Source organism: Sturnus vulgaris, chromosome 6, assembly GCF_052056855.1.
Source record: "Sturnus vulgaris isolate bStuVul1 chromosome 6, bStuVul1.hap1, whole genome shotgun sequence".
In the NCBI taxonomy this organism is placed as follows: Eukaryota; Metazoa; Chordata; class Aves; order Passeriformes; family Sturnidae; genus Sturnus; species Sturnus vulgaris.
In genome coordinates, this window is record NC_142248.1 from 32609808 (window position 1) to 32624257 (window position 14450).

General features: G+C 39.9%; 1 protein-coding gene across 1 annotated transcript in view; it reads right to left on the reverse strand.

Annotated features, from left to right (window-relative positions):
- FBLN5 (fibulin 5) overlaps nt 1-3599 on the reverse strand; it is a 42934-nt gene extending 39335 nt beyond the window's left edge. Inside the window, exons 1-2 of the mRNA XM_014869895.2 lie at nt 3112-3599; nt 939-993 (exon numbers count right to left, since the gene is read on the reverse strand). Of these exons, the coding sequence (XP_014725381.2) occupies nt 939-993; nt 3112-3203 (147 nt within the window). The 5' untranslated portion in view covers nt 3204-3599. The remainder of the gene's footprint in view (nt 1-938; nt 994-3111) is intronic.
- Nucleotides 3600-14450: the final 10851 nt, after the last annotated feature.

The following is a 14450-nucleotide window of genomic DNA, read 5'->3' on the forward strand; positions in this document are numbered from 1 at the left end:
AGAAAGAACTCATTGCTGTCGTTTCAGCTTCAAGTTGCTTTTTCAAAGCAACTTCAAAAATCAATTTATGTTACAAGATGTTTTTATAAAAACTACAATGTAAATGGTATTTTTAAATTATAAAAACAAACCCTTAAAGACATCTCAAAAATTCTCCAGGGGCACGGAAAGCATTTCCCATACAGATCCAATATTCACAAAAATATTAATAAGCATGCCCTATGCAGGAAATTTTCAATGTAAGAGAAGAAAAACAACTACATTTCAAACACTTTTGGCAACAATATTTAGAAACACAGCTCTGGACAGCGAATAGATCTGGACTACCAAGTAGAAATCCAAACAACATGCCTTTAGGAACAGTTTTTCCTGATTGAAAGTTACTTGGAGCCCAAGCACACAAAGAACTAATAATTCTGCTATTTCAAGAACTGGACTGCTTTACTTCCATCCACCGTCTTGAACAGAAATGGGTTTGGGCATAAGTGAAAGTAAGTCATTCAGGATCACTGTCCAAGATTAAACAATCTTAAGACATGGCCCTGCTAAACACAGAAAATGTGTATTTATATGAATGAATTTTCCAAATATGGATGTTTCTCACAATAGAACTGAGCAGTCTCTGGTCTCATGGGATAGTTTTTCTTATTTCCTGTTCCAGAAGTGCTCAGTTTAGAGGCAGAATCAGATTTTCATTCAGGTCCAGGTTTCTACAGGGATATTTTGCTGAGCTGGCAAGGATGAGTCAATAAGCTCAATCCATGTTGAACTCCAGAATTCTGCTGGCTCCAAGTTCTCCCCTCTAAACCCTTAGACCACACAACTTCCTTTTCATGTAAACCCCAGACCACAGAGCTTCCTATCCACCTGCTAGCCAGTTAAGTTTCATGCCATATAGCACTTCAGTACAAAACAGTACATACATCTCTGCATCTCACCTGTGCTTTTCCAGGGCTTGAAAGGCAGACAGCCAGTGTGAAAGCAGTCAGTATCCTGTAATGTGCATAGAAAATAGGCTGAAAACCTTCTGATATCCAGGCTTATTACATATAATTAAATACATATGGACCAATTAATTTCTAGTGACACTTCAGTGTATTCCACAGTTTGTTAACATGAATTTGGCCTCTGGAGAAGGTGTAATATAACTGTGGGCCAGATTCAGGTCTCAGAGCCAGTGACTCTGATGGTACTTTGGTTTTATGTAACTGGGATTGAAACCAGACTGTACATGTCTATGGACTAATCTAATTTTTATGACACCCCATGCAGCAGCTGTTAAATGAACAAGTGTGCAATATTCAATAAAGTGGTGTTGCCCCTCTCTGACACCTTTCTTTTGCAAAAATGAAAGCTTTTCTTGCACACTGTGCACGTTTTACAGATGGGTAAACCAGAGCAAGGCCCTGCCTGAGCTCACAGTGAGAAGCGTTGGCAGGGCTGCAGGCACGTCACGCAGGAGGTCCTGAATCCAAGCCAGCTGCTCCAACCGCTAAACCGCATTTCATCCCCAGGAGGCTCTATCTGAGATGAATCCATTTTCTTGGGGCCAGATTCTGTCCCTTTACTTAGTCTTGAAGGAGACACACTGTGCCAGGTCACCAGCTACCAGAAGCTGTTATCTTCAATGGAGCCTTCCCCAGGTACATCATCTTCACATCTAGTGGTCCCTACTGGGTCTCACTCCACTGCAACTGAAAGAAGAGGATCCCTTGCTAAAAGAGCCCTACACCTATTTTTGGAGCTCCTTACATGGAACATAAAAATTATGGTCAAATAACCTCCCACCTCCAAATATTTGCTAAGAGATAGAAAACCACGAAAGCACAATCAGAAACTACTTTTTTCTAGGTCCTCTGGATTTCAGTGTTTTGCTACTGATTTGTATAAAACTTCCCGGTACCATTAGACCCACACCTTGCTTATCTTGGATTGTAATTCTAAATGGCAATTGTATACAATACATTCCTACAAAACCAGTACAGGAAGCAGGGGATATTTTAGATAGCCTTAGTTTTCCTACCCATGTGAGCTGCCAATTTTCTCTCTTAGAGCTGTCCCTGATTTCCAGAGTGCAAACTGAGCTGCTGAGAAAGACCTACAAATGCATCAGACAAAACCACACACAATGACCGACACATTACAACAAATTTGTTTTAAATGAGGAGACGGGGACAAGCTCTGAAAAGTAAACATAAACCCTAAAATGGTTGTTCATAGTGCTTTGGAGACAGATTGTGCTTGTTGGCAACTTTTGAGTGACAAGGAAAGGCAAATTCTGCACAGAGTTTTCCTTAGAGTCCAATGTAAAGCATTTGAACTACAATTTTATCCATTTAGGATTGCACTTAATTTATTGATTCCTCAAACCTTTTTGAAGAGATTTAAAAGTATGCACTTCTATAAAGACTGCATGCATGCAGCAAGAACAGCACCGGGAGGGAATACAACAGGTTATAGCAGAAGACTGACATATGCAGCAACTGGGCTATGCTGCACATCGCTGCAGGACAGTGCACGATAACAAAATACCCCATAAAACAGTCAGACAAAACTGAAACATTTTTAGACAGTCTTTAGTTTCCTTTACTACGAGATGATATATTATTTCCTCTTAATGGAGGGAGTGACCTTACTGCCTCATACGTGTTCTGTCTGCAGCCATGATCCCAATTTACTCCTTACTTTAGATCTAAAATCCCCTCAAGAACTATTAACAGACATGCAGCACAGCCTATCAACACTATATGCAGCTGGTCACAGTAGCTCGCCCAGCAGGCAAAATATTTTAAACTAGTAATTAACTTCTGCAATAGTAACTAATTAAGTTCAATCAATCAATCAATCACTGTAGCCAGTGGGATCCTTGCTGCTGCAGTTCAGCACTCCCGCAGATGCGCAGAGTAAAAGCACAGATCAAGAAGGAACTCGTCAGACACAGCACAGCTTTAATAACAGGCAGATCGTCTTTCCCCACCTCTGACCATTGAGATCCCGTCTCTTTGCAAATGGCTTTTGCAAGTGGATTGGCATAACATGTCCCTGCCACAGCTATTTTCCACAAGTAGTTTTCCCGTCAGTAAATAAAGAAGTTTCATGCATACCACTTACCTTCTTAATCCTTGCATGTCCAAAACCGATGGGGAAAGGTAGAAAAAACCCAGAGTCTGTGCTGATGAATAACTAGAAAGTTTTCCAAACATTACCCTCTGCTAGCACTTCAGTTCCTCTGTCATTTATAGTCCAAAGAATGAAATGGCAAGTAATGGAGAAGATCAGGAGCCGTCTGTACCTCCTCAGACACTGGAGAGAATACAGAGAAAGCACCTGGTTTTGCTTAGTTCTCTTCTGTAATTCAGCATTAAACCAATTGGAGGAGGAATGTTAAAAATGAACACTTCATTTTCTAAGTATGTTAAACAATGCAAATGGGGGCCTCAGCCTGGGACAGCTGGTTTAGATTACAAAGCTCACCAACTGGCTAGACTCCTCACAACAACCTCGAGGAGCCTGCCAGGATAAAACACTAACAGCTTGAAGGAAAGCCTCTCCCGCTGCAAACTTCACAGTTAAATGTGCCTCAGAGCAGAGAGCACCGTTATTGGACAGAAACCCTTATCAAGGGACTGGAGAAGGGAAGGGATTGTTTTCCTTGCTCTGAGAACAAAAAAAGTCAGGCTTTTTTGGAGGCCCTCTAGCTGGTGTCCTGGACAATGAATATGCAACACTCGCTGCTCTGTGCCAATGGTGTACTGATGAAAGGTCTGACCCTCTGGGAGGTGAATAACTAGAATTCATGATGATCACAGCTACAGGAACTATATTGCTTGGGGATTATTTGAAAACAGGAATAAACAAATTAAACATTCAAAGGAAAACAAATGGTTTGTCTGCAAACACTGGCCCTTCTTAAACTGACCCCATGCTTAAGGGAGCAGTTTATGATATGAAATATTTCTTCAGAAAAAGCATAACTTGCAGATCTCCAGTTATGACTGAAGAGGAAGGAAATAAAGTGCTTTTTCAGGTGTTTTGCAACTTTGCCACAGGCAGAGCTTTAGTAGGTCAAGCAGAACATTTATGGGATGTAAAAGGTAAGCAATCAGATGCAGCAAAGATTATAGTAGATCCAAAGATGAACACTGAAATTAAACACAGACTGGGGCATTAAACAGCTAGTTTGAATTTCTGTTGAGTGTCCCATTTGAGAAAACCCTTTATTTCTACACAACCTGAAATTATTATCATACATCTCTGTGTACCAGATTGAGAAACAGAAGTACAGTTGATATAACAGATAATAATAAAATTAGCCTCTAAGCATCGACATCCAGCTTCAGATACAAAGATTGAGCTGCTTCGGGGGTCCTGAGCCCCCACAGGTTGTATTGGGGCCAATGGGAAGCTCAAGAGCTCTGTATCTTGTTAACTGGCTATAATTGTCCAAATTATCTTTCAAAAATGACAGCATCAGAGGCTCTGGGCCATTTCTGAGTTTGTCTCTCAGTGACTTGCTTGCATCACTTGCACTGCATGGAAAATTAAACACTCACCTGGAACCATTCAGTAGCTACACATTTGCAGATAAACAAGAACCAATTTACTTACTTTAAATAAAGTTCCCAAAAGCCTAACAAAAATTCCCACAAGTGGCTTCTGAAGCTGCTGGGCATGTTGTGAAGGAGTTCTGTCATGGGTCAGAAAGCAGGCAAGAGAGGATAGAAAGCAAAGACCAGGAAAATTTTCATTATGGTGAATGTTTAACAATGAGTATTCTCACTGCTCTATACCACCAGAGTTTCTCAATACACTCAGTAACCTGGAGAGCTAACAGATGTAAGAGTAGTAGTGCTTACTGTATGTTAGAAGTGTGAAAATCTACTGAAACAACAAGAAACAGCTTTACAGGAGAGCAAATGCTCTGTGAATCCAGCTGTGTGGATGAAGAGCTTGCTTCATCTGATGATACTTCACTTGCTAATCCACTGAATTTTTCTACAATCACATGGTAAAATCATTGCACGCATGCCAGAACCACTGTATGAGTGCAACACCAGTCTGCTCCCAAATAATTGCCTCAGAGTTCTGATCCATCAGCCAACTGGCAGAGGTGCTCCAGCCCTGGAGACAGGAGGTGAATCCAGATCTCATCACCTAAGGGGCTCCCTTAAGAAGAAATACTGTACAAATGTTTTGGTTTTTCCTGTCTCCATCTGACAGCTGGAGTGGATAAAAACCAGAGAAGAAAAAGTGTACCAAACCACAACCTGGGCTAGTTTACAGCATGGTGACTGTTTTTTTTCCAAAATAAAAGGATTTGATGTTGTGGCTAAGTGGAATTTCTGCAGTACCTTTCTGTAACTATCATCAGTCACAAAACAATGAGATGCAGCCACAGCCTTTTCACAACTCAGTTTGGTATGAAGAGCTGCATAAAGAAAGGATTTTGTCGTGCATAAACCCCCTTTTGTTCACCCTATAAAAATGGGCAATTCAATGCATCTTTCAACACCCTGTGGTGACACCTTCAGCATTTATGCTTAAGGTGGTGGCTAAACTTCATGTGTAGTGGTGCTCTCACTTCAATTGTCTCAAATATCCCTCCGTGTTATAAAATCCAGTACTTTATTTAGATTAGTTTAACACTGCCTTTGTCTTCATGAGGAGGTGCAGAACTGTCCCCAGTATAAAATGGGACTTTGTTAAATAACTGTGTTCTCAAAGTTTGCTTGAGAAACTCAAAACTTAAGACTTATTAAAACAATTAAGACTTGGGTTTTGAAAACTGTGTAATATATAATAAGAGGGATGTAAAGTGTGTTGTATAACTTTACTCTCTTTGGATGAAACAGCTGCACACATGAATTGAACCATGCTCCTGCAGATAAAGCACAGCATTGGATGAACAGGAGCCCTCAGCACCGGAGAACATAATCTGACAAATTCTAAATGCTAAGACAAAAGCTGTAAATAGGTCAGGATACTTAAGAATAGTTAATTACACTCAGCATCCTGAACAGAAAATCTTCCTTGCAGAAATAAGTCTTCATCCTCTAAGTTTCACATTTCATCTTTTTTAACTCTGATTTTGTTCTTACAATTCTCCTGAACCACATCTGTCAAACACACTTCCTGGATGTTCTTGTAATTTTTAAAAATTCTCCTATTCTGAACATTTTCAAGAAAATTTTTGAACTGTGAGAGGAGTCAAACCATACAAGTCTGTATGGTGGTAGATCTGTGAGCCCGAAGTCATTCTACATGCCAAGTCATAGACATCGTTTACCCTGCCACACACACCTAATTTCATTAAAAGAATTTTCCAATAACTGACACTTTAGGCCCTACATGTCCAAGCTTTAGATGCTAAAAACATTCACTTTTGCTCCTACCAAATCTTACGGAACCAACTGTTTTTACCAGCAAAAATAGTAAAATACTCAGAGCAAAACTGCTGGGTACTTGCAGAAACAACTGTGTTTTGATGCATATAAGTCCACGAGATTCGCAAGTTGAGCTTTTGCCTGACTGTGGAGATTAATCTAAGTGTTCTTGGAGACTGCCAAGTAAGCAAGCTTTTGATACTGTCACATGTTGATGTTACAGTGATTTGACATACTCACATCTCACCCTACTGCCCCATGAATAGCACCAAGCACATAGGAAACATGGTCTCAAGCCCTAATTCCACCTGAGAAAGGGTCCTTTCTTCCACCTACCAGGAAAGAATCTCAGTTGCAAACTCCTGGTGTTTGGGGAAGGTTCCCTAAAATTTGTCAAAGACTACTGTAGATTATCAGCTGAGGTCTGGTTCGTTCACTGTCTGAATTACGACTGCTATCTCATAACATGAATGATGCAATAACGTGTTCCAGATGGCTCAGGCCAGAAGCTCAAAAGCACAGCCCGACATATATTTTCCTTTCCTAGCCAAACATAACACAAGCTAGAATTAACAGTGAAAATTAACATAGTATGTAATTGTAAAGACATCAGTAGTGCTAATTAAAATGTACTGGGAATGTAGGGTCCCTGAGATGTTGTGGTATGTTGATCTGCAGCTCACAGTACAAGTTTTAGGAAGGAGAAAATCTAACAGTTCCTGTTGTGCTGCCATCTCTTGGGGCTCAGCTGCCTCAGTGTAGTACAGTTCCCACCTGCATGAGATATCCAAGTAAAACAGGGCCAATAGAGCACCCCTTCCTTTCTCCTGTACAGGGATGTCACCTGTCTGTCTGAGGCACATGTTCCTTTGGGCAGAGCACACTGCTGATACCATGGCATCCAAAGAGCAGCGTGCTGAGCCCCACTGCAGTGCTGTACTAGGTGGTCTCGCAGTGCCCAAGCACATGGAATAAATACCTAAAGTCCTTGGTTTACTCTAACTCTGCATCTTTGTCCTGGTTTCAGCTGGGGTTAAACCATACCACCTGTTCTCTCTTTACAGGTCTATGGTCACTTCGGTACCAGTTTCCAACAGCCAACTTCTTTTAGGATAGAAATTACCAGTGGAAAGCCTTGGTATCACTGGATCCACTCTGAAATGCAACAACTCTAAACATGGACTAGGATCTGACTTCACTTTATTACTTTGAAAACTCGTTACTTGTCCCTTTAGATAAGGAATATGAAGATCTAGCAGGTACATACCAAAACCCAAACAGTTTAAAACCATCCAGTGAACTGTAAGACAGAATAATTTCAGAAATATTCCCTTTAGTGAGATCAGGTTTGATGTTCATGATCACCTGTTTATCCGTAGCACTTTCTAGGACAGTCTAAGAAGATGCCTGAGGCAAATGAGAGTAATATTCTTGGAAGGATTCTTCAGTATTGCTCAGGGCTTTTTAAACCCAATAAAATTAAGGTAAACAAGCAAACTAAATGATTACTGTAACTTTCTCAGGAAAAATACAGAGCCCTTCACAGAATTTTTGGTGTATGTGACAACTCTCAGCAGAGAATAATAATTATTAGTAGTAATAGTTTGCAACAGCCTGCAACATTTTTCTTGAGTTTTCAACCCTTAGAGGACTGACATTTGTACTTTTAAAATATTTTCCTATAAAAAGTGTATAGTACATCATCCTGTACCTAAAGACAAAAGATGTACTTGAGAACTCCTATCTCCTCCTTGGTTGCTCTGAATATCCAAGAACAAGGTGTCCCAGCCCACTGTTCATATTTTACTTCTTTTTTTGTTGAATCTCAGCATAGCTCTGGCAACTGCAGTTCACATTTTGCCTGAAACTAGACAGATATTTGAGTTTGTTTTTGTTTATTTTATAAGATTGACATATACATAATCTGGGCTGTAGCCTTCTCTGCATTTTTCAAATGGTCTAGACAATATGGTTGAAAACAATGCTCTTTAACCTTGTCACAAAATGTTTACCAGCCCCTTTTAATGGCAAGCATAAACTCTTTATGACCCGTTTCAGCTAATAATGACCTTCCATAAATAAAGACCTAAAACTCTTAATTCTTCTGGACCAAGACTAAAGTCTGTTTCACAGTTGGAGCAAGCCAACATTCAGTCTTCACAAGTGCCTGGGATACATAAACCATTGGGCTCCAATTACGACCAGACAGTTAGAAGTATGTACTAAAACCTTCCTCAGAAATATTCAGGACTGATTTATTTCATGCTAAAATGCCTCAAGACTGCTGTGTCTTTCAGAGTTTCCCAAGCCCTTTACTAACATAAGCACCACACTGGGTGCATCTGGCACAGCAGGACTGGGCAGCACCTTAAAATAGCTGACTGGAGACAGGGGTTCACCTTTACTGGTTAATCTGGCAGCTTTCCCTGGCTGGATTTCCCTGGGCATTAGTGCCGTTAAAACAGCAGCTTCACCTGTGCTTTCTTGGCTCCCAGGTACTTTAATTCCACCACATGAAACTTAAATTTTAGGCAGGCTTTTTGTTTGGATTTTTTTGTTTTGTTTTGGTTTTTTTTTTTTGTTTTTTTTCCCCCCAGATTTAGTTGGGCATCCTTTCTCTTTTTTATTGTGCTTTGGCAATTCATTTTGTTTTTATCCAGAGCAAAAGATCAGCCACTGTAGCATTGAGCATATTCTGTATTTTCCATTAAAACATTTCAGGTTCTGAATAAACCCAAACAAGTCTGTGGAAATGCCATCTCTCAACGGGGGTGTTTGAATGTTCATAAGTATGTGCACTATTTTTGTAAGGGCACCTGCCAGAACCCTGGTGATGAATCCAGAGTAGAAAATATTTGACATCAACCCTCTCTTCCAGAGCTTCTCTACTTCCAAGTGGTGGAAAACATTCCCTTTTTAAACATGCTTCACTCTCATAGGTTAATGAATACAATATAAGCAAGGACTTCTGGCTTCTTTTTCCAGTAAGACACTTGGCACATCTTTGGGTCTTTTTCTTATCTTAAGATTTTTGGGGTTATATGTTAGTCCAAAATAGGAGTGGAAGAAAGTTTTCCTATAAGGAGGGAAATAATTTTGACTGTTTTGTACTTTCTCAACTGCTTTCCCAATCCCAGAAGACATTTATAAACTTTTCTTCGATTTAAGAACTACTACACTTAATTTACTTATTCCCACAGTAGGGATTACACCATCTCACAAATTACCTATTTACTTTTCTGACCTAACCATGCCATTCATAAGAATTGGCTATGAAACTGCATGGTAAACATTATGTGTGTTGTCTGTTTTCAGACTCATTATTCATTGCTTTGCAGCAACAAGTGCTGCTGTAAGGCAGCAATTTAGTGTGCTGAACATAGAAATTCCACTGAGCAGGGATGTACTCCCATTTTCTAGTTGTGCTCTATGTGCTGCAGAGCTTACAAAGTATTGCAACAGGATGCAGTTTCTAACACACAGTGTTTGGGTTTTTTTTAATCTTCTGGCCTTTCCCTTGAGTTGCACTGGTTGCCACACCAGAAGGAGCAGAGTAGTACCAGAAGTTCCCCATTCAGAAGCAGTCTGGCCATGCCCAGGGCTCCCATCCATTCAGGAGTTGTGGGGTACCAGAACCTCAAGCAGCCATGTGAAAAGTCAGTGGAACTGGGCCCATCTTCCTACAGAGGCACTTGTAGTGTGAACAGTCCATAGCCAGAGCCTGATAAATCAATCAGTCCCCATTTTGTCCACAGTTCCATAACAAAATTCAAGAAGTTGAAGTTGTGCCAGATAAAGAAAATAGAAAAGAACAAAAACTCTGACAGGTTAAATGTGAAAAACAAAGTCAGGCCAAGAAGGTTTGAGAAACAAATCATAAGAAGCATAAAAGTTAATAATAAATTCTTTTTCAGACACACCAAGAACAGGAAAACTGCCAAACAGTCTGCAAAGCCAACAGATGAACAAGGTATAAAAACAGTGCTTAGAAAAGATAAAATCACTGTAGAAGGTGAAGTGTTTCTTCATTTGCATTTGCTAGAGAAACTTCAAGAGATTATCATAGTGGAATAAAAAAAAAAAGAAAGAAAAAAGAAAAAGAAGCAAAAAAACCCCAAATCCAGTTTGGGAGGATATGTCTAAATTGAAATGCCAGCAGGAGAGTTGTATAACAAATAAATAAAACGACGAAAAACCATTCATCAGAACTCACTTAACGTTTAGAAATTAAGTGTTCTTAACTAAATTAAATATGACCATTTGCAACAGATGAATTGTTTCTCTGAAGTGCAATCTCTCACAAAATTACCTTGGTGCTAGGAGAAGACAAAGTACCAAATGCAATCCTGTATTTCATAGGTTTATATACAATGGTTGATAAAATACAGAACAGTAAACCCAAAATATCTGGAAATCAGTGGCATAGCACAGGAAGACAGTAAAATTCAGGAAGAATTTCATCATGGAAAGGGTTGTTAAGCATTGGAATGGACTGTTCATGGAGATGGTGGAGTCACCATCTCTGGAGGTGTGAGTCATCAAGAGTCATCAGTCATCAAGAAATACTGGATGTGTCACTTAGTGCCATGGTCTAGTTGATGGGGTGATGATCCATTAAAGGTTGGACTCAATGGTCTTAAGGGTCTTTTCCAACCTTAATGATTCTGTGATCTTTTAGGCACAGATTTTCTTGGAACCTATCCTTAAGAACTATTTATCTCAGAAAAATAGCTCTGCTCCAGGGCATAGAGGTTTATTTTTGTATTTACTCTAGCACTGTGCAATTGAAACCAGCTCTAGCCAACTCCATTTGAGTTTCTAGTGAAAACCTTTCCTTTCATGACCTAGATCACCTAGTCCCATTGGAACAAGGCAGTGAAGGCTTCAGGGTGCCAGCAAAGCATCAGGCTATTTAAGTACCTGTACAAGGTAGCTGGAACCATCGACTCAGTTCAGGAGAAAAACATCAGAGCCTGAGTGCAGCAGGCTCCCTGAATCTCCAGCCCTGCCTACTTGACAGGTTCTGGGAAGCACACAACAGTTGCTGTTCTGTTCAGAGTTCAGTAATGACAGAGGTACCACCTGCAACCCCTCTACCTGCAGTGGCACTCTGCAGGTCCTTCATCCAGAGCACTCTGCAGAGAACATGCTATTCAGTCTGCACTTGAGGCCAGAGAGATCTGGCAATCCTAGTTCTGACTCATTAATTTTCTTTAGAATCCTGTACTCCTCTAATTTCTGTAGTTTCATAATAAGCCTTTTCTAAGTTAGCTGAAAACTGTTACATCTGTTACTACTCCTATTGTCCAAAATAAGGCAGTGTCCTGTTTGCCTTCATTTTTATTGGCACCAACTACTTAAGCCTAGAGTGAAGTGCAGCCTAAATATTTTCCAAATATATTTCCAGAAAAAGTTTCAGTTTTAATTACTATTTTTCAATGCTCCAGTCTACCATTCAAACCACTTTCTTTACTATAGTTTTACTCCTCCTACAATTTAGTGTTGTATCCATGGTATGGCACGTAAACAAAAACACATAGGTGAACCAGAATCAACTCGGTAATTTGCTTGCAGTTCTGAAAATACCCCTTTTATTACAAACAAAAGCATCACTCGAAAACTTTAATACCTTATAACACTAAAGAAAAGTACTGCAGGAGATAAGGAAACAGTTTTATATAAAGGTTAATTTTACAACCTGTGGTTGGCTTTCTCCATGACTAGCTGAAATCTGAATTCCTAATTTCCCTTTCTCTATGCAGCTTCTTTGACACCTACAGCCAAATAGTGTCTGGAATCACTCTCATGATATCTATTCTTCTGAGAAAGTGACCTTATCAGTCTCTACAACTACCTGAAAGGAGGTTGTAGCCAGATGGGAATCAGTCTCTTCTTCCAGGCAACCAGATGAGAGGCAGCAGCCTCAAGCTGCCCCAGAGAAGGCTAGGCTGGACATGAGGAGGAATTTCTTCATAGAAAAGGTTGTCAAGCAATGACACTGTGCCATGGTCTAGTTGACAAGGTATGTTTGGTCAAAGCTTGATGATGAACTCGATCTCAGAGGTCTTTTCCAACCTAAAGGATTCTGTAAAATAATGTTTGCAGCTTATAGCTCATACTTGTTCCCATTTTGCATCTTATATCTCTTATACTTGTTCCCATTTAGGAACTAATATTCTTATCCAACTTCTTACCCCCGATTTACTCAAAACTGCTACTACCTCTTACTTTGCTCTATTTACATCCAATTGCCACTTTGTTGCTTAGGCTAAATGTATTTTCATTGGTAATACTACACTAACGGTTCAGGAAATTCATGGATTCAGGCTGCTTAAGTTGTACAAATGAGGGTAGCTTTATATACTTCTAAAAATCCAGCTGCCTCTGCCAAACAATGTGGGCTTCTGTCTTTCTCAGCAGCCTTGAAAAGGTCAAAATCCTTTTCAAAACCTTAGAATAACCTTAGCTGTCTACTCCAAAAAAGTTAGTTTTGAAGTGTTACAACTCTCAGGCTTTCTGTTCTCAGAGGGTTATGTTTGACACTGCTTCTCATTCTAGAGAGTCAGGAGATGCCACTGGTCAGTTTTTACTAACACAAAGTCAACCACCTGACTTTGCTCACCTTGTAGGAGAGCCTTGGCAGAAAGCTGCCAAACAACAAAATAGGCACCACTTGGAGTGTGTTACACACTTCTTTTTCCTAACCCCTTGGACTATTCCATCAACAAGCATTAGCTACTAAGTGGATGTACTATAGTGCTAGCGAATAGTTACTGTTTCATAAGTGACATGAAATAAATAGTTCCTAGCTGCCTCAGATCTGTAAAACCTCCTTGGTCTGTACTCCCATATCTGATCATGCTGCAATTCAATCCACATTGCACAACCATCTAGAAATTCACTGGGGGAAAATGTATCTGATGTCAAAAACGAAAACCTTGGGGTTAACCACACAGTACTGCCAAGATTCCCTTTAAATTTGTGACACTGGCTGATATTGAAACAGTATCCAGGCAGCTCTCTGAAGAGTTAGATGTTCTTTACACTAAAGGAGATAGAACATTCTAGGTTGTTGGTACAAGGGTCAGCTCTCTCATTTTGTTAACAAGAAATAGGTGTAAGTAATGTGTCCCTGATACCATTGCTCTGTAGTCTGTCAGTGCTTGTTGCAATGGCACACGTCACAGCGCTTCTAAACTCTCTTCTATCAATAACTGGCAAAACACTCTGATAATAATTGAGCATAACACAAATATTTTTTCACTTTTCCCACAGAGTATAGATTGAAAGAGGGTAGGGTTTGATTAGATATTGAAAAGAAATTCTTGACTGTGAGGGTAGAGACATTGGAACAGTTTGCCCAGAGAAGCTATGGATATCCTCACTGAAGTGTTCAACGCCAGGCTGGATGGGGCTTTGAACAACCTGGTCTAGTGAAAGGTGTCCCTGTCTGTGACAGGGGAGTTGGAACTCGATGATTTTGAAAGTTCCTTCCAAACCAGGGCATGTCATGATTCTGTGAAAATACCAAAAACCCAGAAGTATATCAACACAAGCAATAAGATGACTGCAAAGCTTTCATGAGCTATGTGATAATGTAAAATACAAGACAAGCATCTTCTATTCTGTCTCTTCTGCTTTAGCCATCAGTCATTCCTATATGTAGTCCTGATCGCCTGCCTTATTAGTAACTGCTTATGCAAAATGGTCAAGAATGACAAAAAGAAGCAATAATAAAATGCAGGGGACTGGCACTTGGTAAAAATCCCCAGTTCTTTCTATACTGGTCATTATAATGTGTGAAATCATATTGCTGTGTGACTAGCAGGTGTAATGCAGGAAAGTTAAATAAAAAAAGCAAAACCAAAAAGCCCCCAACATTCACTCCCCCTAATAAACTCCCAAACCCCACACCATGCATTCCTTTACAGATGCAATCAGAAAGATCCACCAGTTACTTCCTTCTCTTTGCATGGAATGCAGGATAAGCAAATTAGAAAGTTTAAAGAGAAGAACTGAAAACCCTAACCTTCATTTCCCCCCCTTACATCAAGCTTGCAAAATGAA